At 44.9% G+C, this 24,492-nt stretch overlaps 2 protein-coding genes across 3 annotated transcripts in view; one reads left to right on the forward strand and one right to left on the reverse strand.

Annotated features, from left to right (window-relative positions):
• The window catches only part of LOC126532289 (uncharacterized), a 42,115-nt gene extending 32,752 nt beyond the window's left edge, over window positions 1-9,363 (reverse strand). For both annotated transcript variants that reach the window (XM_050179972.3, XM_050179971.3), the window contains exons 1-4: window positions 9,099-9,363; window positions 7,064-7,180; window positions 5,182-5,545; window positions 3,943-4,197 (exon numbers count right to left, since the gene is read on the reverse strand). In XM_050179972.3, coding sequence (XP_050035929.1) covers window positions 3,943-4,197; window positions 5,182-5,545; window positions 7,064-7,180; window positions 9,099-9,177 — 815 coding nt within the window. In that variant the 5' untranslated portion in view covers window positions 9,178-9,363. The remainder of the gene's footprint in view (window positions 1-3,942; window positions 4,198-5,181; window positions 5,546-7,063; window positions 7,181-9,098) is intronic.
• Window positions 9,364-9,519: 156 nt separating this feature from the next.
• LOC126532284 (uncharacterized) overlaps window positions 9,520-24,492 on the forward strand; it is a 39,174-nt gene continuing 24,201 nt past the window's right edge. Inside the window, exons 1-7 of the mRNA XM_050179959.3 lie at window positions 9,520-9,650; window positions 10,095-10,230; window positions 12,516-12,700; window positions 14,795-15,026; window positions 17,622-17,786; window positions 21,350-21,705; window positions 23,858-23,972. Coding sequence (XP_050035916.1) covers window positions 9,645-9,650; window positions 10,095-10,230; window positions 12,516-12,700; window positions 14,795-15,026; window positions 17,622-17,786; window positions 21,350-21,705; window positions 23,858-23,972 — 1,195 coding nt within the window. The 5' untranslated portion in view covers window positions 9,520-9,644. The remainder of the gene's footprint in view (window positions 9,651-10,094; window positions 10,231-12,515; window positions 12,701-14,794; window positions 15,027-17,621; window positions 17,787-21,349; window positions 21,706-23,857; window positions 23,973-24,492) is intronic.

The following is a 24,492-nucleotide window of genomic DNA, read 5'->3' on the forward strand; positions in this document are numbered from 1 at the left end:
ACGCGCTCTACGAGTCGGACGTGCCTGTTACCAGAATGTTGTCCGACGCCGACATTGTTGAAATGGCAGTGAACGACGGTGATCATGCTGACGGAGAACCACCTAGAGAAGTGCCGACAACTGCAGAAACAAGAAACTTGCTACCCGCAACAAAGTTGAATGCAGCGGCGGCGAACAACGGCTCATGCGGTGCGTTCAGCATCACCCAGTTCTTTCCAATATAATAAAATCCAGTTTTTCCTGGGAATTCTGCGTTTATTGCAAAAGCTCCCCTCGTGCTGTGGAGCGTTTGTCAGCAGTGCTGGTTGTTACTGGCTCTTTCAGTGACCCGGTCACTGAAATTTTCTGCATTTTGCTTAACTCGAAACTCTGCTTATCTCGAAATTTTTCACGGATTTCACAACTTCGAGTTAACGAGGGTTTATTGTAATATGCACTAATGCGTAAAAGTCGCAATGTATGGGGAGCACATGCGCCAATTTTTTCCAGCATACACTTCCAGTGCGTGACTGCGTGGAAGGCCTGCAGGAAATGTGGGGAGGGTGCATCATGCCCCCTTTTCCATTTCCCAGTGGCATCCCCGTGACAGCACAGAGTGCACTTCCGTGAGACTTGCGCGAGGTGAGGAAGGTATTGTCCCTCTGCAAGCAGGATGACCCTCTTGCGGAAGAAAACCAAAAAAGTTATAAAAGAGATTTCTTGCCAAGGAAAAGGCCTCACTTTGTGCACAATTCACAAGAAAGGAAAGAAAGCAACAGGACGGAGTGGTACTAACAACCATCCAGCAATATAAGTCAGGTGAAAGAGGGAAAAAAGATAAGTTTGCATGCATGTTGCTCACACAACCATGACAAGGGCACATGACAAAACTAGTGTGACACTTGTTTTACAACTTATGTAATAGCGCGGAAAAAGTAACGAAGGAATCACAATATAGAGCAAGTGAAAAGAGCACTTTCACTCTGTTTCTATCGTCATCCCTTCCTTATTTTTTTTTTCATGCTGTTACATAAGTCACAATGAATCAACTAGCCCAGCAAGCAACCATTCTGCAGTATAATTGCTTTACATTGACTGGTAAATTAACTAAATATCTAATAATGCAATAAGAAAGGCGGATGTGAAGCTACTTTGCTCCACCTGGAACAAACTTGGTTCATTGTGTCAGCGCGTAAATGATGGAAAGGCATCCATTGCTGCCTGTGAAAAGCAGCATGTGAAAAAAGTATGTAGAGTGTACAGGTGAAGTTGGTTATCGCATACCACTAATTGTGCAGTAGATGCCACATCGGCCAAACGGGCCGGTGTATGAATGACTGGCTGCACAAACTAAACTGGATGGTTGTTAGTAGCACTCTGTCCTGTCACTTTCTTTTGTTCCTTGTAAATTATGAGCGAAATAAGGCTTCTTGTGGCAAAATAAGGCAAATAAGGCAACCAGCTGATGCAGCTGCTTTGTATAAAAGAGTATTTATAAAAGAGGGACACATGCTCTCCCTGGTTGCAACTCTGATTGCCACCTGGGGTACATGCCTTAATGCATGCAAGCTCATCACCTGACCACGATCATTTATGGAGCAGACACCCCTCCCCCAAGTGCTTACTTAGCACTTTACCGCCTTATAAGCAATAGGTATTGTTTGGGTGGATGCCATCATTTCACCTTAATCACCAGAAATCCATTGTAGTTGTAATTTATTTGCACTGCAAATTAAAACGCATTTCAGAGCATACCCAACAAAACATAGGTAGCTAAAAAAATCACACATTACATATGGTAAAGTACATAGTCATCTTAGGAATATTAAAGAAAATATTTTACCTCTACCACTGCTTTGATTTTGCATAAATTTCACAGCAAGATTGCATTTTACAGGGGTGGGACGGCCCAAAGTCATTTTTAGAGCAATTTTTGGAGCAAGTAAAATAGTGTGTTGGAGTAGACAAAACTGCAGCTTGGAGCAGACTGAATTTCATTTTGGAGCAGGCCAATTTGAATTTTGGTGGAATAATGGAATATGGCAGCGCACTTTGAAACCACGATGAAACACAGAATAAACGAACATGATGTGCATAGTGGACGCGTGCTTTGTAGCTAAAGCTACTAGAATATGGAAGAGTGGGTTGAGCGGCAGCATGGCACATGCTTTCCTGTAAAGCTGAAAACATTGGTGGCACTACGATTGAACTATGTTCGCATGTTATGCGGTCCAATTGATGCAGTAACGTAATTTCTGTTCACCATATGTCACCGCAGACTGAGAGATCCGCAATCAACCCTAGGCAGGTATTACGTAAAAGTATAACAATCTTTTTCTATGGTGATTGCAATTATATGGGCACTCCAGGCGCGTTTCTGCCGCCAGCGTCGCCGCGATGTTCCGTATCAAGTCCAGGGGTGATAGCATCGTTGCCGTGTGCCGCATGCTGTATGTGCGAGTGAAAGCGTGCGAGGTTGCGCCGCCATCTCGCACATGCAAAGAAGGAAAGTGGGAAGGAAGTGTGTCGTCTCCCGCCGCTCACAAGGCACTGGGGGGAGGGGCCGTTCTGCTCCTGCGAGGCTCTTGGGTATGGCGCGGCCATGTGGGCCCTATTTTGAAAGTGATCTGTGATGGGGACAGAGCACGAGTGCTGTTAGCTTTGTGTGCACTGTTTTTGCTGCTTAATTCACCTCAAAGCGAGAGGCAGAACAATGGTCAATTTTCTTGCTGCTGGTGCCGCGCTTCCTCACTCCAGCATTTTTACAGCGAGTTTCCGGGTCATCGAGTGAGATGTGTTCATGTTTGCTTGTGTCCGCATGACATCATGCTTGTTAATTTAGTTAGTAAGCGAATGTTCAAAAAGTTTATCCAGCCAACAAAGCTACTATCCTTAATTCGTATAGCTGTCTACTAATTTGCTACCGCAATCAATGCTTCACCTTTCAGGCAAAACTGCGACTTCTTATTCCAAATCCGTTGTTAGCCCTTTGCGATAGGTCAAAATGGTTCAGGCCTCACCAGTATGGGCGTAAAAACAGATTTGAATAGTTTTATGTTATGCCGGCCCTAGGGACAGAGACGGCCACCTATTGAATGCAAACTTCCCTAATATCTAGTTCACTCGCAGTGAACACTTTAAATACAGTCGCCCTGGCCGTTCCGACAGCAGTGTTATAAGTGCGAAAATTCTAAGCGGGAGGCGCTGTCACACGGTGTGCAGCATGTGAATGGCTGCACTCTTTTACGAGGAACGAATGCGCTTGCTGTTCACAGCTGCTGCCGAAGCACACATGCTGAAGTCGTTCTGGCGCAGGAATTTGCGTTTGCGTCAAAATGGCACAATTGGCACAGGAGTCCCACCCCTGATTTTATGGTTCAGATTGTTCAATGTACCACTTGGCAATGTCACTTACCTGGTTTGTCAAAAAAGCTATGTGCATTTTCTTTTGTCTGTGCCTGTGGTCTTCACATCAAATCCCCCAGTGAGCAATAAAAATGATCTCAGGTGCCATGCTATGCAGTGTTGCAGACACTGGAAGTGACTAAGTCACCCTTTAATGAACTTTAATAGCTACCCTTTAATGGACATAACTTAAGGTAAAGGATCAGCATTTATTCAACAATCTGTACCATAATATGTGATCTTGCTGTGAAATATACGAGAAAAGCACGAAACCTTTGTAAAAAGTTTTTTTCAGGACACACATCGCCATACACACACTGTGTAAAAGCATGTGTATACAGTCAAACCTCAATGTAACAAACACAGACACAACAAAGCAAATCTAAAGTTCATGAAATATTCTTTGCCGATGTTCGTGCATATGTTTATAATGTATATTAGATATAATTAAAGTATACTTATGTTGAATATGACTTTGCTAAAACAAGGTTCGAGTGTACACAAGCTACCTATGCGTATTGGGAAATCACACAGTGCCGAGAGTGGGACAAGCCTTACCTGATGGCAAAGTTGAGGCCACACGTAAGGCATCGGAATGGGCGCTCGCCAGTATGCACGCGGCCATGGCGTTTCAAGGCCATGGAGGAGAAGAAGCGCTTGCCACACAGTGTGCACGGGAACCGTCGCTCCTCCTCGTGGCTGAAGCGGTGCTCAGCTAGTGTGCTGAGTTGGAGATAGCCTTTGCCACACACTTCACAAACGTAAGGAGCTATGCGCCCATGGCCTGATTTGTGGGCCTGCATCTCCTTGTAACTGCAATGAGAACGTGGGTACGTTTCTCAGCCAAATCGGCCATCACAAAGTCCTAACCCTCTTCTCAAAACCGTTTGACGAAGTTGTCGGTTCATTTCGTGATCGTGGAGGCCGCGTCTCAATAAGGACAGAATGTAAAAACACTCATGCACTTAGATTTAGGTGCACATTAAAGAACCCCAGGGAGCCAAATTTAATGCGGAGCCTTCCACAACGGTGTTTCTCATAATGTTGCTTTGGGACGTTAAACCACAAGAATGAATAAGTGAATGAATGAATTTTTTTTTTCTACGAAGAACATAACCCAAAGAAACTTGCGTGTTAAAATTCAACTGAAACAAAATTTCATTTCGGCTAAATTGGTTATATATAAGTAGTACGTACTAGTAAAGCAATCTTGGCAATGCTGCAGGGCTGGTTACTGTCTAATTTTCTTATCAGAAGCCTTTAAATAGCACATAATCAAACAACACATGCACTTTGTGGTTAGAAGATATTGCATAAATCCTGGCCCGTTGCCTCCTACATTTTTCAGCGCACCATGGGCAGTGGCGAACAGCAACTAATTTTGGAGGCCATGCCATTAAGCCACATGTTCTGCATCATGCGTCACTTCTGGCGAACTGTAATGGCAGTAACTTCTATTCAAAACCCACAACAGCTATCCTTCTAATGCATACAGTCATATTTTGCGTGAAGGCTGCTCTATATCTACGCTATCTGAAACTATGCTTTTTAAGCAGTCCAAAATTTTGTTGTAGTTGGCCTTTAATGAATGGGCTCTACAGCGAGAGAAATGTAGTCCAGAGTCTCAGGGTATCACATTGGGGTAATGAGGTTGGGGAAACTTGCAGCCACAGCATACAGTGGGCTTGGCTTAGACAGAACAGCGGCAATGAAAGCTTCTCAAGAGATCAGTTTTGTCCCCCTTCAAGCCTAATCAGGAAAATGAAAGGAGAGGGTGAGCATAGGTTCACAACTCACGTCATGAATGACTTCTGGCAGATGGAACACTTGAAAGGCTTCTCGGGCTGCGCATGCATCCTCATGTGCTGCTCCAGGGTGTCCCGGCGAGTGAAGTGAGTGCCGCACTCCGGGCAGGGAAGCAGCGCCTCCTGGCCACCTTCATGAGTCCGCAGATGTCGTGCCAAGGACGTCTGGTCGAGGTAGTGTGCGTCGCACAGGTGGCACGACAGCGGGCGGCGTGCATGAATGCGACGGTGCCGCACAAGGCTTGACCGCACGAATGTCTCGAAAGGGCAGTCGGGGCACGTGTGCTTGGTCCGTGGGCCCTCCTCCGAATCCTCCCCAAACTCTCGAATCTCCTCATCTCCTTCCACCATCTCCACTGAAGGTAGCGTGAAAGGCACACGGCATTTGTTGGTGGCAGACAATGTGTGAGGCAACAGCGACCTCATTTGAATGTTTCTGCACTGTCTTGGCAAGAGCACCGTTGTCCGGCGTGCAACACTTAAGTACAAATTCCTTCTATTGGGTATTTTCAGTCATGCACAAGCAAATTCCTGACCTTTCACTGCATGTGAGCCACAGCAACGTCCCATTACCAGCAAATCTCCCACTACCCACAAGTGCAATTTAGCATCTTTTTTACTGAAACCCAAAGTGTTTTCCACATATCAACTACGAAACCACGTAGTCGGTCTGTATGTGAGCATCCGGCTTCACCAGAAATCATGCACTCTTTGCCATCTGATGGCTGTTGAGTACAGGGAGGCCATGACAATGAGCGATATAACAATGAGAATATGGTGTCAGAGAGCTTTTTAAGTGTCAAGCAATCGTACAATTTACTTGCAACAAGTTCTGCAGGAAGGAATAAGGCCATGTTCATTTGGCCACTGATGTTCTTTCTGGGTAAGTTTGCATATAATGAAGCTTTTGTTTATATTGTTTCTTACCAGAATTTTCTGTTCTTCCAATTCTCATGCACAGGCATGCAATCAAAGCCAGCCTATATATGCTAATAGAAAAAATGTGATGAAAAAAAGAAAGTTGACAGTCACTTTAGCATACACTAAAGAGGATGAATGCAAAAGCCTGCATGCTCACAAGAAGTTCATTAAATTACTTGACATTTTCATTCTAATGCTTTGTTCCTACCTATCACTTGTTTTCTCCCACCAAAGGTTGTCGGTTCAAGTGCCTTAAATAACTCTACCAGAATTAACTGTGCCTTAATTAACTTCATCCTAATTAAGGTTATGGGTTTGTCTCCCATCTAAAGCTGTGGGTTTGAGTGCCTTAATTCACTATATCTTAATTAACTGCACTTTAATTAAAACCAAAGGTAGCGGGTTCGACTCTTCACCTTCCCGATGTCAATTGGAGTCCACCTTGGAGAGGTGGCCGGTTCGCCCATATCTCCAAGTAGGTTCGACTCCCACCAAAGGTCACAGATTCGAGTGCCCCGATTAACTATACTTTAACTTGCTTTGCTGCCATTAACACTAAAGGTCGCAGGTTCAACCCCGAATTATTGTGCCACTGAATTTTGGTACCATAACACCGGACTGTCAAATTTTTATCTCATGAGCCATCTAAGGCTTTCGCCTTGAAAAAAATTATAACATCGGTTATGCACATCAACGTGAAGGTGGGATGGGACATTGTGATATATAGCCACTCACTGTAACCCCAAAACTCCATGTCCGACAGACAAAGAAACAACCAGTGCTTGTTGTGTCTACTCTTGTCCTTCCTGCCTTTGCAATGAGTCCTCTGTGCATTCTGAACTGATGCCAAAGTCTGAATAAGGTGTGCCACATACAATGGTGAATGTGGACAGCACCAGCACAACACCTATGCACCAGAGCAGCCTACCAGTAAAAGTTATTCCCGTAGTTACCTTTGCATATGATTCCATTTTCATCGTCGGAGTCATTGGCGGTGCCATTAGTGTCGAGATCGGAGGTGGCATCTGCCACAGTGTCACTGGTATCCCTGCCATCAGTTTCTGGTACACCTGCAAATTCCAGCATTTCCAATTCCATCCCTTCTTTGAACCAAATTGTGACACTTAATGTTGGAGGCTACTAAACAAATACAATACTTTTACAACCACACTTGCTGACACTGAAATACAGAACTCGTATTAAATTTCACTAAAACTTCCTAGTGCTTGGCTTATTAAAGCCATTCTTTTTCTGAAACTGCAGCACAGTCATACACATATTTTAAGCCAGAGACTAACAGCTGCAACCACATTGCAACAATTCTTTTTCTTTTCTCCAGTCACAATGAGTGGCAGAATCAGGTGAACATAGCATGCAGCTATGTGTATGAGCTAATGACAAAGGAGAAAACAAATATTGAAAAGAACTGATGAAAATCCAGCCAAAGGCCATCAATTGCAAACCTCGTGAAACTTATTTAGCAAAGGCCCCAAAAAGAAAATACTGCTGCAATATAGCTTTCAGACTGTGAAAATTCCCATTGCAGCGATCGGTAGAAATGTGCAGTTTCAATCTTCCAGCCTCGACATCACAGCACTAGATCACTGTGGTTTCATACAATGAAGATTGTGGATCTCCGTATTTGTCTGATTCAACACAATAGCTCTTTCAAGCAACACAGTGTTCGTTGTGTTGCTTGATCACCATGCTACCTACAGAAACAACATAAATGATTTGTAGCATAGTTGTGCAGATGAATGTTTTAAAGTTCTTATAACCCAACCCACTCAATTACTATCACCTTTACCAATACCATAACTGGCATTAAGTTCATGTTACTTTTTTTATAAAACACTAAGCCAAACATGCACTGCAGAAAGCAACATGCTGTAGTTTTTGTTCACGGAAGGAATAGGTAAAACAACTAAGCAAGCCATGACTGATATACAAGCAATCATAAAGGGAAGCGAAACTCATCTGCGGTTATGAAAGTACTTTTTTAAGAAGTATGCAGTTAGCCTCATGCAATGCGACCAAACTGATAGCTGTGCTTCAGATAATTCAAAGTTTTATTGTCACGTCATTGACATGGCTTTTTTTGCTTTCAGGAAAAAAAATTATTAAGAAATAAGTGGCGATTTAGCGGTAAATTACGTCGCACTACTTCAAGGTCCCGGATTCATGGTTTAAACTGCATTCACCACATGCAAATATATATATATATATATATATATATATATATATATATATATATATATATATATATATATATTGTGTGTGTGTGTGTGTGAGTGTGTGTACACACACACACACAAGTTCGCGATTTTACACTTTCTAATCTATTACGTGGAACTAAGGTCAGGCAGTGTTTTCAGCCAGCAAGCCATTAGAAAAGCGGCTTGATCTAGAAACTGAGGCTGAAACCAGAAAGTTATATTGTACTCTCCGGAAGGCAGCACATCGAATGACCTTTGCATGCAATAATGTACTTCTTGACTTGTTCCGCCCGTAATACCTGCTGCGTGTGATCAGTCTATTTCGACAAATAAAAACAAGCCATCTACCAGAAAAAAAAAAAAATCAGATTTTGCAGTAAAAGTACGCTCTCTATGATGCACGACATCGCACTTTCGCATTTCATTCGCTTCAACGGCATCATGCCAATCTGTGAACTAAGGATTTTCTGCGATGCTCAGAAACGCAATGGAAGCGAAACCTACATTTTTCGAATCCGCATGATAGGTTTTGACGAAAACGTTAGAGACCTTGCCGACGGCGCTCTAAACCAGACGGCGAAATAAAGTGTAAACAGAGAGCAACCGGTTCTGCCACATATACAGTTACACATCAGTGGAGAACGACCGAAGGCGCATATATTGGAGCATTCAGAATGTAGATCGGGTTGTACAAAGCACGGCATGCAATTGGCAATAAAAAAATCCCAGCTAGTTAGCGCGAAAGCGAGCCGCCGTCAAATGCTTTCAGTACTGGCTGTTCGGTGAGCGTCGCTTGACGAAAGTTGGCGATCTTCCGGCTCCCGAGGTTGTTGCCACTCTCGCTCGCTCATTTAGTTGCGTTGAACCGAAGGGTGTCCGCAGATGGGAGTATCCGTGCATTCACGTCTGAGGTCTTTCGTGAACCGTGGATTCTTAATTCTTTCTATTAGCTGTTAATTCAGCGTCTTAAACGCGCTGATATATGCCACCCTACATAACCGCAGACGCCATGGAACAGCGGACAGCAGCAGATGCAGCGCCGCTATCGGCGACTGTTCGATAAAAAAACAAATTATAGTCGCATCACTGCTGCATAATAAATATTAATTATTAGTGTATATGTAGTAGCACTTCAACAAATACACAGCTACCATGAAGGACAAGGAAAAGAGGAGCGCCAAACAAAACCGGAAATGTGAATTCGTGGGTTTCCGTCCTTCGTTCGCTTCCATGTTCGATCTTACTTCGACTAAAGTTCAAATGTGGATTCTCACATACAAACTTGAATGTTTACCGCGGTTTATACGGCTATAGGATTATGGCGGTGAGCGTCTGATTCAACCGATAAACGCGTTGTTTTCGTTCTGTGGTAACGTGCGCATGGGCATGCATCTTGCTTGACGGGCTGAGAGTTCCACGATCGAGTTCTGCCGCTGTTAGGGTCGGTCTCGATTTCTGTGTACGCCCGCGTGATGGATGGTTTTCATCGCGCGCTTCTGTGGAATAGCTCTCAGATCCGAACACAACAGGACCGGCAAAAGACTACAGGGAAAGCTAAGAGATCATATTTCTGTCTTCTCCGGGCGATCAGTTGTTGGCGTCTTGAGGTGCTGCATAGCTTGCCTCCCAACAATTTGCCCGCGCTCGGAAGCGAGAATTCGTCTTTCGCAGTCACCTCGTTGAATATCGACAAGGAGGCGGTCTTTGTATAGCGATGGCTGTGTCATTTGCGTCACTCACATCTCACGCCTTTTCTGCCCCTCGCTAGGCTGCACAGGTCGCCTGGTGCAGCGACGATGATGAACTGTGTCCGGCGATGTTCGTCGAGTCCCAACTGGATACGCCGGACGCCGAAATCCTCGACCGGGGAAAGCTGCTCGAGAATCTACTTACAATATCGAACTGTAAGCGCATTCTGTTTTTCGTGTGTGGCCCGAAGATAAGCGACGCGCCGCTAGCACGTTTGGCGCCCCGCAGTAGCGTTCTTTGTAATATTGCATGAAACAAATATTTTTAAATATGCGCAGGCACAGCGCTTGATGTTTTGATTGTCGTGATATGAAAATGCGAGCGAATATTCAGCTTCCGAGATTTGTCTGTGACGTATTTTAAATTTTGCTGTGCGCTGTCATAATGCGCAGTCGTTCACATGCTCAGTATGGTTTACTTTTAAATGGAACGCCCAGTTAGTGTATGACCACCGATTATAGCCGAAATATGCCATGAAGGCGCGCAGACTGTTCTTTAAAGCGAAGCTTTCTTTGCCCACCTCCACGGGGCTTGGCGTAAAAAGGTGCAGCTGCTGTGTTTTGTCAAGTTTATGCAACATGCTGATGAACATGTTTAATGCAAGCCGTCGCTGAACTAAAAAAAAAAAAAAAGTAGAAAAATGAGATCGCGTGTCTGATGGTGGAATTTTAACCAGAGTCCCTTAGCACAGTAGCCCGATGCTCCATTGAGTAAGTCACAGGCACGTGCATGGCATGAGACAATAACAACCTTACCGCTCCTCGTCACATGGCATATCAACAATCCACTTAGACAAGGTACACACCAGTGTTTCCCATCTTTTCCAAGTTATAGCTAGTGCTTTTGAGACACTATGCGACATTCCACTGCCTATGTGACATTCCGCTGCCTTTGGGCTCAGCCCAGGCAAACGGCAGAAGGGATGCACCCGCTCTGTCTGTTGTGTAACACTTCTATGCCTGGCAAAAGTGGTGCATGCGATTGCCTGTGCATCTGCACATACATGTTGCTGTCACTCCTATGTTGTATCGCGAGGTACAGCCATGTAACAGGGACATGAAATGACAGTGCTTCAACTAGACAAGGAAAGAAAACAGGGACAGGCATAGTATGGTACAAAATGATATAAGCTTTGCTTACTTTGACAATCATTATTAGTGGTTTCTGCACAATTTTTCTCATTGCCTAGATGTTAGCCTAATGTGTCCTATGAGCAATTTTTCTTCTTCTCCCAAACAGAAGTGTCTGACTGATTTAATAGCAGTTATGCATTCGCTTTAACAGTGAAACATTCTGTACTTGTAACAAGTGGTCTTTACCAATATTTGTGTAGATAAAAGCACTGCCTGAGCTAACATGCCAATAATTTTGCTGTTTCTTTTTTGAAACGCAGCTGTTGGTAAAATATCTGTGCCTGGGTAAAGATGCAACAATTTAAGTTGCGCGCTTACTCTCAGTGTGCCCTGTTTGGCTGAAAGGGAGGAATCGAACATAATAGCAAACGTGTAAGAAGACACGTTTTGCGTTTCACATTTTATCGTTGCCAAGTGTAAAGCTCGTCTCATTTTCACTTTATAATTGCTTCTCTATACCTTGCGGGTTTTCACAGAACTATTACGTCAAAGCTACACATTGTGCTCGTGAGTGGGGGTGGGGGGGGTAAACGCAGGAACATCATGGTATCAGAGAGTGCCGTAAGCATGAACGTTTGATGTGTTAATGCTTTCACTACATGCGTATGCCAGTGGTGAGAGAGAGTGTCAGTGCCTTTTGGGAACTATTTCAATTATTGATAATTGCACTTTGCAACCTCTGCATATGAGGGTAGCACATTCTTTAATTGCACACTTCAAGGAATTCTTACGATGCGAAGCACTGAGACTATGGCAATGCTTTCTCTTTGTGCATTTTACCAAAAAGAACTTACATTGAGTTTAGTGGATCTGAGGATGATTTTTGCGTGGAGGAGGAATTTAATTCGCCTTCAGACAACCAGCAAATTCTTGGATGAGAGCACTGAAGAAGAAAGCGATGATAAGAACCCTAATGAGAATGGTTCCTGTGATGATCACCAACAATATGACAATAGCTGAGGGAGGAGCTGAGGAGGGAGCTGGAGACTTTATGCTGTACAAGAGCATCAGGATTAAAGAACTAGTTCAGAAATAGATCATTTACTATACGTCTGTTCACACAAGTGCTCTCTCTGTGCAGTGTTCAGAACATGCAAAGTGGGTAAATGCCCACAACTGCAAAGGGTTAAAAATATTTAAAAAGAATATGAGAGCCTGTCTCTATGCTTCTCTTGCCTTTCGTCAGTGAGGGTGTTTATTTGTTGCACACAAGTGCTGAGGATATGCAAGGATGTTTTTGTGAATGGCAGCATCTTTATTTTGTAGCAGTGAAGTTGACTCCTTTTGCCTGTGCATTTTTGTGGCAGCGGGGACGCCAGTGATTCAAGAGCGGACCGAGTACCCATGCCCTCTCTGTCGAGGCACCTTCCGTGCCCTCGGTGACCTGGTGATGCACGAGTGCCCCAAGGAGAAGCCACCCCGGTCCCTGCTCACTTGTTGCTTCTGCGGCTTCGCCACTGAGCAGACTACTGTTTTCAGGGCCCACCTAGAGGTAAATATATCTCTGCTCAACAGCAACACATTCAAAGAATACTGATGCAAAATTTTTACCTCATATTTTTTTTTTTCATTCTTTCTTTTTACCCTTTCTGGTCCAAATTTCTTCAGTAAAGTAAAAATTTTGTCATGTGCATCCATCGGTGGTGGTAGTTGAAGGTGGTGGTAATGTGGTAGTCAAATTAGAGGTGGTATTCATGTTGCATTACAAACCACTGATGTGTGGAGTCGGTCATCTGCTGCAGTGGTCATAAGTCACATCGTGACTGCATTGCCAATAGTTGAGCATATTAGAAACTGGATAGGATTGTACGAGGGTGCGAGGTGGATGTTTCATTACGATAAAAGTGCAGAGTACGGGAAGAAAGAATGGCCCATCTGGTGCCATGCTAACTTTCAGCAACACACTCATGATGTGGCTTGCACCCATTGATTTGTGCGGATTGACATGTGCCATCGGTCTGATGCCACGTGACCACGACCTTTGTTTTCTTTGATGTGACGCACAAGCCTTCTCAACGTGCCCTATGCCTGAAGCTACACTTCACTTCATGGGGGATTTGAACTGGTCATATTAAATAGTGGCAAAATTAGTAATTTGTTATCCATTTCATGGATTGAGGCTCTAGACAGTGATTTTGGATTTGGCAGCTGTTTAATGAAGCAATGAAGGCAAGATGCAAAACTGTTGTTTCAGTATTCCTTTAATTTGCCCAAAAAATTGTATGTTGCAACCATTAATCTGTTATAACCGGGTCCGTTCAAAGCTGAATTAGAAGCATTGATAATACAGGCAGACCAAGAAAAGTGATAAGAATGGCCTGTCATATCAGGAAGTCTGTTAAAGTCTGACTTAGAAGCATTGATAATATAGGCAGACCAAACTAAGTGAAAAGAATGGCCTGTTATATTGGAAAGTATGTTGTATGCGGATCTGTTGTAATGGCAGCGTAGACTGTATATGTATGTCCAGTCATAGATGGGAATCCTGCGCCAATTGTGTCATTTTGATAATCACGTGAATTGCTGTGTCTAGTGCGAAAAACGGAAAAAAAATGACCGAAATTTCACCACACTGCGGCATAAGAGCTTTGGCAGCTTTGCCTCTGGCAAGCGTCATTGACAGCTTGCTAACGCAGTGCTGTGCATTGTGTGGTTGGTCTCAGAGGTGGCATAAAAGTAGCTTTGGTATTCTGACCGCCAGTGGGCATCAACAGCCGCACCCAATTGGGCTCCCTAAATAGAAGTAAAGTAGTCACATTCTGCTATCTTACCGAGTGAGGGCAGGCGAGGAGATCTGCTGGTGGAGCAAAGTCACATGGTTGGGCTGGTGGCGTTTCCACAGAAACAAGCGCATGAGTGTCTGCGCTGCCTTGGCCCCTTTTGTTTTCTTGGGTTTCTTACATTTTTTTTTTTCTTTTAAATTGTGCCAGTTCGTTTAGGTTGTGCCGGCGCCATGGCAGTTGCTGTTAATCGCAGTGATTGCAAATGCTTATATTGAAGCAATCGCAGCGCAATTGCCAAGATTAAAAAGAGCAAACTGAGGGTGCAAGCGGTGAGGGAGGGGCCGGCGGATGAGGAATGTCGCTACTTTTAGTTTATTCAGGGTGCTTACACCCAATCAGAATTTGTCTGCTCCAGAATTAAGTTTTACCTACTTCAAAAATTATAAAATCACTCTGGGCATTCCCACCCCTGTCCAGTTGAGCATATCAGTTGCTTCTTTCCAATGAAAAGGCAAATAAATGTTCCTGTTTTGTATATATTTGCTTTATTACTGGTTAGGTATTCTCTAGTAGTGGGCTGCACAGTACATTGCCGTTTGCAAGCTGTACAAAGCGAACGCACCTGAAGAGGTATTCTGTAAGAGTCCACCTAGTGGATTGTCCATTTCCGCCACTGCTGACTGGATGCAGCTGTACGAGCGAGAAGGAGACGAGCGGCCCTGGCCAATCAGCAACAGCCGAAATGGACAGCCCACTAGGTGGACAGAATACACCCCCTGCTCTCCTGTGTCTGTCTGGTGTTTTTGTTCGTCCATTTTAGCAAGCAGTGAGAGGAACAACCTGCACTCTCTTTTCATTATTAGTTGCACATCAAGCCATCATTGCGGTGTGGCCACTGCAACCACACGTTCCCGAGTGAGGCTGTCCTACTGCAGCACCTGCAGTTGCACGGGTCCAGTTTGCCTCTAGAGCCCCTGGCTGCCATCAACAGTACATCGCCGTACACCGCCTACTTGGCCCCGCAGACAACTCCTATTTTGGCGAACAATAATGGTACCCTTTGTGTAATCAACACTCCAACTTATGTGGTGCCAGGTGAGGCTTTGTATTGGCTCTTTTCCTATCACTTCTTAAAGCAAAGCTTTATCTTCCTCTTCGCAATTCGGCATGTCATTGTTGTCTGTCTCACCATATACTAGAAGTTGTTTCTTCTTTAGCCACCTGTGTTTGTTGGAGACACAATCACTTTGGCGAGGTTTTGTGTGACTTGGCACCAAATACAGTAGAAACTCGTTAGTATGATGCTATTACATGCAATTTCCTGGCATTTTGCTTTGCAATCGAGAACACGAAAAAATTACCCATTAGAGTTATGCTTACTTTTTAGCATTTCACATGTTCCTAGAAAACACAACTATACGTTCTCGGAAAACACAACTTTTCGGCACCAACATTCAGTACATCGCCAATCTGCAGTCGTATGATACGTTTTCCGGCTGCTAGGTCACAAGAAAAGGAGCGAGGCATGCACGATTGAGAACATTAGCCACCCGCAACATCAGCTTCCCCATAATACTTGCCCACCTGTTTCACGTGAAAACACCAGCACGTACTCAGTTTCTTATTCTGTTACCAGCAAATCTCCTCCCGGGTCGTCGCACGCCACATTCATAGCTATTGCCGCCATACCTATTGCGATAAGCATCTTCATCTATCTGTTTTACAGCATGTGGGGCGTAGTGCTATTGGTAGCCTACTGCATGCTATATCAGCTGTGATAAACCAAACGCATCACCGTTCCCTGCTGCAGGCAGTGCGATGTGAGCGTCACATTTCACTTTGTTGGCATCCGGCGTCGCCAACCAGCTCTATTTCATTTCGGTTTCTTGTTGCAGTCTTGAACACTACACAGTAGGAAAACAACAAAACGTGTCTTGTGCTGTCGAAGCCCCACCAGCTTGACGTGCGTCAGCATCTTGTGCGCAATGATTCGTGCAAAGCTTCACATTATATAGATGTCAACTACAGTTGGGTCTGTCATATATTTTAGTCACTTCAGATGATACGTTTTTTCGGTAAGTACATTTGTTTCTCACATTTTTTTCCAAAACTTATGACGGAGGTTTTACTGCACATTTGCGTTATAAGCCGTCTGGCTTACATTTCTGGCGTTGTGCCAAGTTCGCTATCTTCGCCCACTGCCAGGAATGCTTGCAGCTGTGTACTTCGACGCATCCGGTGCGGAGTCAGGCAAAATCTTGCAAAGGTGGAAGCATCATCCCTGAATAAAACTTATCTTTGCTTTACAAGGTATGCCAGCATAGCTGATGACCGTTACGGGTGTTGTGGGGTCCGCTCGTTGCTGCAATTCGCTGGCTATTTATCATGATGTCTTTGTCTTGCTGGCTCAGCAAAGCTTCACTTATATGGGTAGCGGTTTGGGATAGTCGGAAACATGCTTGAAGAAAACAAGTTTAGACTGAGCGTAGAAATTTTTACCGCGCTAAAGCACAGCGAATTCAACTGCACAATGATCGTCGCTGTGCGTGAGCAATATTTCCAGTCCATATTGGCAGCTCATCATATGCAAGCGAATGCTGCGTGCAATATGCAGTGCCTGCTTTTGAGTGCTTCGACTTGTGAGCACATGCACGAAAACTAGAAAATAGTGAATGTTGAAATAGTGCCATGCATTTATTAGAACTTCATGGAGGATAAAGTTGGTCGCTAATTCGTGGCACGCCGTCCCATATTAAGTTAGTGTCAACAGTTTCACAAAAGTTGTACTGAAAACTGCTCCGACAGATATGTCAGATTCGAGGTGTGCATTGAATCCAACCTGCTTAATTTGTTTAGTTGTGACAGCCCCAACGAGAGTAAAATTGAGGAATTCTAGGATCTACTGCTATATGTAGTCTAATAAAGGGCCCTAATATTTGCTTCTCTACTGTATACTGGTTTGCCCCTGCAGACTATACATCGGATGTGGCTTATACTCTGGTAAATACAATATTCTATTGCTATAGCAAAGCTAAAAATGCAAGACTCAAGAGATGATCGTTCACAGAAAAAAGAATGTTTGCTTAGCAGTTCAAAATATGCATTCTTGTAGCAAAAATCTTGCTTAGCAAGAGCAATTTAAAACAGCTTTATGGATGCGTGTGCATATTTTGGCTAGCTCACAGCTGTAAACCTGTGTCAATCTGATGTGATCACATCTGATCAGACAGTTGTATATTAACAATGGTGCAATCCACATTTGTAATTTAGCATTGTTCACGTGCCATGTTTAAGCATGGCAAGCTGCCAATGGGCCATAAAGGTCAACGACCTTTTTCCTGGCCTATTGTAGGCAACACACTTGCATTTATTTCACGTATACAGGGTGTTCCAGCTAATGTTAGCCAAGCTGTTAAAAAAAAAACGGTATAATATATATAATTATGAGGCCTACTGTGTTCAGTCATCAGCCCTCTACTGTCTCCACGATAATTAGTGAAACAAATACGATAATTTTATAAATTAAGGGGGGATTTCGAATGGGGAAGCTGTTATTGCATCCTGAAACGTCCCATTAAGTTGTTTTCATCTCGCTATGTCCTGCATAACTGGTAATTTGTGTGAGCGAACGATTCCTTACTTGCCTCAGTGGTTGGTGCTCATGTGGCCTTTTTGGCTCATTGGTTGCAGTGCTGGAGGATTACCACTCGAGGTACACGTGCACTTTGTGCAACGCCATGTTTCATCGGCTGAGCCTTCTGGCAGCACATGGTCTCAAGCATTCCGAGTTTCCAGATATCCACATCCAGGAGAACCTCCTGCTGCCAGGCAGGGGGTCACAGGAGCCATTTGGAGGTAGGCCACCTCAGCTTGAACAGCACCAGGACTCGCAGAGTCTCAGCTATGCACCTCATCAACGGCTCTAGCACAAGCCATCAATGCTACGCCAGAAAGGCAGCTGCCATAAATGTTGGATAAGCCATCATGGCTTTCTATGGTTCATGATCCAAGGCTGCGGATTACATACCGTATTTACCCGCGTATAACCCGCCCCTGCGTATAACCCGCACCCCTAACTTTGAACTCGACGGAAAAAAAAAAAAAAAAACTCGCGTATAACCCGCACGTTTACCTGAAAAAAAAAAAAATGAGCGCTAGAAAGATGCAACTCACACTCAGTGATCATTTCGTTTTCAGAACATTTATTCAAACGACCGCCACCACGTCACTGGTTATCCGATTCTTAATCGTCGCCGCTCTCACTACTGCCATCCGAGGCTTCATCGCCACTCTCAAAGACGTAGTCGTCCTCGGAACCATCCAAACTATTACTGATCGCACATTTTTTTAAAGCTTTTGCGCACCAAATCGGCCGGTATCGCTTTCCACGCATCCACGATCCACTGGCACAGCAATGGAATATCAGGCCTTCGCACGCGTCCCGTCGGTGTGAGGGCGTAAATGCCGTCGGCCATCCACTGGGCATACAGCCGCTTCACGTGTGCCTTGAACGGCTTGTTCAGGCACACGTCGAGTGGCTGTAGCATGGACGTCATGCCGCCAGGTATTATGACGAGGTCGGTGCTGGTCTCGGCAAGGCGAGCCTTCACCGCATCAGTGCAGTGGCCTCTGAAGGAATCTAGTACGAGCATCGACCGGCGTGCCAGCAAGGCACCTGGTCTTCGCTCCCAGATTACTCGAAGCCAGTCACCGACTAGGCCACTGTTCATCCACGAATTTTCTTCCGCACGCACAACGATTCCTGGGGGCAGTGGAATGCTAGGTAACGTCTTGCGTTTGAAAATGACATACGGGCACAGTTTCGTGCCGTCAGCCAAAGCGCATAGCATGACTGTGCATCGCAGCTTGGCATTTCCGCCTGTCAGCACGCTGACTGATTTGGAGCCCTTTTTTTCCATGGTCGTGTCCATCGGCATCTCAAAGTACACAGGTGTTTGATCAGCATTTCCCACCTGAGACAGCAAATAGCTGTGCTCCTTCCGAAGTGCGATCACATATCGTTGAAAGTTCAACAACTTTTCCTCGTAGGCTTCAGGAAGCCGCTGGCAGATGGTTGTTCGCCGCCGCATAGAAAATCCATGTCTTCGCATGAAGCGCTGAAGCCATCCACGGCTTGCACGAAACTCGCGTGGAATGTTCAATTCCCGGGCCAACTTCAGGGCTTCCATTTGCGCCATCTCAGTCGAAACAGCGTGGCCACGACTTCTCTGCTCCTCAATGAACTTCGCAAGCTGCGTCTCGAGGTGGGGGTACGCGCCAGTCTTCGGACCCCGAAACGCTCGCCTGTCCCGGTTCGTTGCTTCGAGACTCTCTTTTTTCTTCCTCCAGTCGCGAATGCACGACTCGTCAACGTCAAGCTGTCTTGCAGCAGCTCTGTTGCCGATTTCTTCGGCAGCGGCTATAATCTTTAGCTTCTCTTTCGCTGTGAAACACTGCCGTCGAGTCGCACTCATGATGCCAAAACAAAGCAGGCAAACAGTGCAAACTGGGGTAAGTACACTAAACAGCGCCTAACGCGAGGCTCAACAATGCTGGCCTTTCGTTGGCCCTTCATCGGCTTGACAAGCGTCGATGACGATGGGGATGGCGGACTACACGGGGAGGCCGCCGCACATTGCGGTGAAGCCGACCCCCCCCTCCCAAGGAAAAAATTCGCAGATAACCCGCACCCCCACTTTTTAAACGCGTTTTTTCACATTTTGGTGCGGGTTATACGCGAATAAATACGGTATCTACTGCAACAAAGAGAAGCTTTGCTGAGCTGCCCACCAACAACTTTGTTGCCCGCAATGACTGATTGGCCTGGTGCAGCAGGCAAATGTGTGGATGACAGTGTGCCCGGGCGACTCTGCTCTTGCTGCAACTGAAATGCTTTCCACAAACTGTTGAGGTGGAGAAATGAGAGCAAATATGAATGCACATCATGTCACCCATGTGGTGCAATGTCGAACTGCTCAAATGCTAAGTTTGCTCAAACGAAGCTCACTGTCAAAGCCAAGTGAACACCTTCAGTCAATTGTAAGACCAGTTATAGTGACAGGACTACAAAGTACGTTATACACCTCTCAGTGCCATTGTCCATCAAGTTGCGTCATATGTGGCAAGCATACGTACTTCAAAAGCCTTAGGTCAAGTTAGTTGCTACTGAAGCCACCAACATCCAACTAAGCACCTGAAATAGGTGCAGGACAGGCAGCCGTCCCTTACCTCGCTGACTGCGTTGAGCAGCTTTTGAACAGGCAGCGCCCGTAACATTGTATGGTGTAGGTGTGCCTGTTATTGAACTGTTATACCAGAGAGCCTGCGATAGCACAATGCTAACTCTAGGAACGAATCTCTACATGTAGGATTCTTTTCTTTCTCTTTTTCTTTTTCCCCCGAAATTGGGGATCTGGTGACATTTTCATCATCATCATCATCAGCCTGGTTACGCCCACTGCAGGGCAAAGGCCTCTCCCATACTTCTCCAACTACCCCGGTCATGTACTAATTGTGGCCATGTCGTTCCTGCAAACTTCTAAATCTCATCCGCCCACCTAACTTTCTGCCGCCCTCTGCTACGCTTCCCTTCCCTTGGAATCCATTCTGTAACTCTTAATGACCATCGGTTATCTTCCCTCCTCATTACGTGTCCTGCCCATGCCCATTTCTTTTTCTTGATTTCAACTAAGATATCATTAACTCTCGTTTGTTCCCTCACCCAATCTGCTCTTTTCTTATCCCTTAACGTTACACCTATCATTCTTCTTTCCATAGCTCGTTGCATTGTCCTCAATTTAAGTAGAACTCTTTTCGTAAGCCTCCAGGTTTCTGCCCCGTACGTGAGTACTGGTAAGACACAGCTGTTATAAACTTTTCTCTTGAGCGATAATGGCAACCTGCTGTTCATGATCTGAGAATGCCTGCCAAATGCACCCCAGTCCATTCTTATTCTTCTGATTATTTCAGTCTCATGGTCCGGATCCGCAGTTACTACCTGTCCTAAGTAAATGTATTCCCTCACCACTTCCAGTGCCTCACTACCTATCGTAAACTGCTGTTCTCTTCCGAAAGTGTTAAGTATTACTTTAGTTTTAGTATTACATGTTAGTGGTATGTATATGCTTTGAGCGATTTAGGATGCTGGGAGCTTCTTCGCATACTTCCCATTGGTGCATTCATACATCTGTAATCCAGTGGATGCTAAAATTTACTACTGAAGGAAACAAACACAATTGGTTACACAATTGCATTTTGATTCTGCATCAGGTCAAGCATTGCAGTTCACAGTTGTCTACGTATGCTTATTTTGCTCTGTCAAAGGTGAGAAGCGAAATGTTCGAGCCACTACAGCTCTCCAGACAGAAGCTTGGCAGCTTTGGTCTGATAATATGGCGTGCACTTGGTTCTCTGTGCAGCGCTCATGTGCTCTCAGTGCTGCGTCGTCTTTACCCACCCGGTGGCCCTGGCAGCCCACTCGTGCAACTGCAAGGAAGGCGAGGGCAACGTGACCAGCCCTTCTCTTCTAGTGGCACCGCAGAACGCACCATCTCTGCAGCTGACTGAACCGCAGTCACTGCAGCAGTCACCCCAGCAGCCGTCCTCAGCAGCAGGCCCGAGCCCCGTACGGCTCTACTGCTGTCCATACTGTCCCTACACTTCCTACCTGTTGGCCAGTCTCATCAGGCACAAGGAGATACACTTCTCCCACCGATGCAGCGAATGCTCTGTCCGGCTTCCGACGCTGCCTGCCCTCATACAGCACAAGCAAAAGGTGCGCCCGTTTTTCTGGCCAGCTGGCCAAAGGTTGTGTACATGGTGATTTTACTGGAATGACACAGGCTGTAGTGTAACGTGGTGAATGGTGCAGATGAGGGAACAAGAGAGGTACAAACAGAACAAGAAACATTGCTTATCCCATCATCTGCACTGTTCACCATGTCAAACATACACCAACTAGCCTGGCTTAGAACTCTCAAGTAGCTTTAGCCACTTAGTCTGCCATACTGGGAAAAGATGGCACTCATTTTAAGGGTTGAGGGAAGAGGACAACTGTTACGGACACTATAGGGCACTATGTGGATGGATGTGTTAATTCCGCTACGGAGGGGAACGCATCACCACTCGGCATCTCCAGGCAGTCTTTCTTCCGAGTAGTGACCAAGCGCCATGCTGCTTAGCTTCAGTGGAAGTTGCTAAAGGTTTCCAGTATGTGGTCATGGAGCGCGCCTTTTTCCTTTTCTTCTTTTGGCAGTACTGGTTTACATCAGACAAATATCTGTGATGGCTGGCTGTTCTTCACATGTACACTGCGCTTGAAAGGATCTAAGCATGAAACAAGCTGTTGTGGCATAGCGTGAGAAGTGCTATACCGGATACAGAGTTCCCCAGGATACCCTGCATGTCGTCATGTGCTTCCGCTGCTCGCTGCTGTGTGCATCAGTTCTGCTGTGTGCATCAGAACTTTTTGAGATATCCGAGCCAGAGCTGTTACTACTGAGCAGCAAGAACAGTGCCATGCATCACGAGTCATCTATGGCGTCTGCCATATCACGAAAGCCATGATTGCCACGGTGCCACCAAGCGCGGTGAGCAGTAAAAGAACAAAAAGTGAAAAGCCCACATGAATAAAATACGTAGTGGAGAGTTCCAGTCCACTTTATCAGTTTTCGTAGAGCAGCTTCAACTGCTTCACAGTGATCGCAACTCACAACCTGCTCTTAATCTCTCATTTCAACATTCAACTTGTGGCCTCACTCTGTCATTGGCACGCACTTGCTCCAAGGAAAGCTGAGAAGGTTGTGCTCACTCTTCTATTGGAATTCACCATAAGTTAACCGTTCGGCTCCTTCAGAATGCAGCATAAGTCATCTCTAACAATAAAAAATGAACTAGGGCCAAGCAGATGCCATCAAGGCAAGCTGGTGCTGAAACTTAAAAGTTCTGGCGCCACCTGTATTTTGTTTTTTGCATTTCTGGCCTTTGAAGCCTCCTTTCGTGGTAAGGCTCAACCTCTTGCACAAGATTTTCAAGCAACACGGTTGCCTGCTGTGGAGGGCAGTCTTCTGCCGTTGCTGGTTTTTGGCCAGTCAGAAAAGTTTACTGGTTGCCTGGAAGTCCTGGGGCAGCTTCTTCTGGTTACCATGATTAATAACATGGCTTCACATGCTACCCAGGCCAACCACTTTGACCTTAATTCACTCTTGCTACTTGCTCTCCATTGTGACAGCAAAAAAACAAATCATAAAATCAAACTCGGCTTAGTCAAACTCACTTAGCTAAGGATAAAGAGTTGACAATGTTTGTCTATACACATTTAGGCCTAAGACGTCACTGAGAGCCTCAAGTATTTATTTCTACTTACCAGATGGTGCCACAGCATTTAACGCTGTCAATATGGAATGCTTTTTCACTAGTGACGATGGCAAATTATTGCTATATCTTGTACACTCTGGTTAGAATGTTGGCTTCGTGGCAAGTTTGCAATTCTTTTCTTTTTACAGGCATACTATTGTATTTATTCGTACAACAATGGAAATTTGTCACTACTCTTTCCTGTGTGACGTCCATGCGGTTGTCCCACACCGCGAACGTGACAAGGTCTGCCTGTCACGTCACTCGCATGCAATTGCTTCTTTAGAGTAGCTTTTTTCTTTTCCTATTGTTTTATATAGTACTAAAAGCATAATTTATTTATGCAGCACAAGTTATTTTTATTCTTTAGTGTCCCTTTAAACAGGTACTTCTTACACTGCGCTTGTGGCTTATCATTATTTCCGTCATCTTTTCTTTCCTGCATACCATCTTATTTGCCTGCAGAAACTGTTAGATTCGACTAGCCATGTTATGCCAATGTTACAGACTGCTTTGATTTTATGTATGCAGAAAGTAGAATTGACGGTGTTAACATGCCTTGAATGGTTCAGATGCACCCCGGTGCTCCTGCCTCAGTGACGTCCACGCCACCAGCCCCATCAGTGTCCCCAGTGAACAATAACGGCCCGTACAAACGAGGGCGACCAAGGAAGACTCAGGAAGAAAGTAAGTGCTATCTGATTATGCTATGCACCATACAAGGTGTTTCACTTAACTTGAACCAAACTTTACAAATATGCAAATTCTATGCAGCTGGACAGAACCAAGGTTTATGGTCGCTTGGAGATAGATACTCAGATTATTTTTTGCATTCCGCCTAATTAGATAAGTAGTCTTGATAATTAATAAACTTCTCTATTATCACTCCCGATAATGCTTTCTGTTGCTTGGTATAAGTGCTACATAAGATGTTTTTCCGAGTGGCCAGTTGCGTAGTAATTTTGTGTGTATTCGCAGGCTTCTTTCAAGCTCAGAAAAACACATTTATGTAGCAGATATTGAGTAGCAGCAGGCTGTAGCCGGAGGTTTCAGGTTGCTCTACAATTTTCTCATTGACACTTTTCATCTCATTATAACAAATGAGAAGCTGATTAATTATGACTATCTAATTAAGCAGGATGAAAAAATATAATTCGGGGATCTCCAAGCAACGGTAGACATTACCTTGGTTTGGCTGAGCTATGTG

The sequence above is a fragment of the Dermacentor andersoni genome, chromosome 5, assembly GCF_023375885.2.
Source record: "Dermacentor andersoni chromosome 5, qqDerAnde1_hic_scaffold, whole genome shotgun sequence".
Lineage (NCBI taxonomy): Eukaryota > Metazoa > Arthropoda > Arachnida > Ixodida > Ixodidae > Dermacentor > Dermacentor andersoni.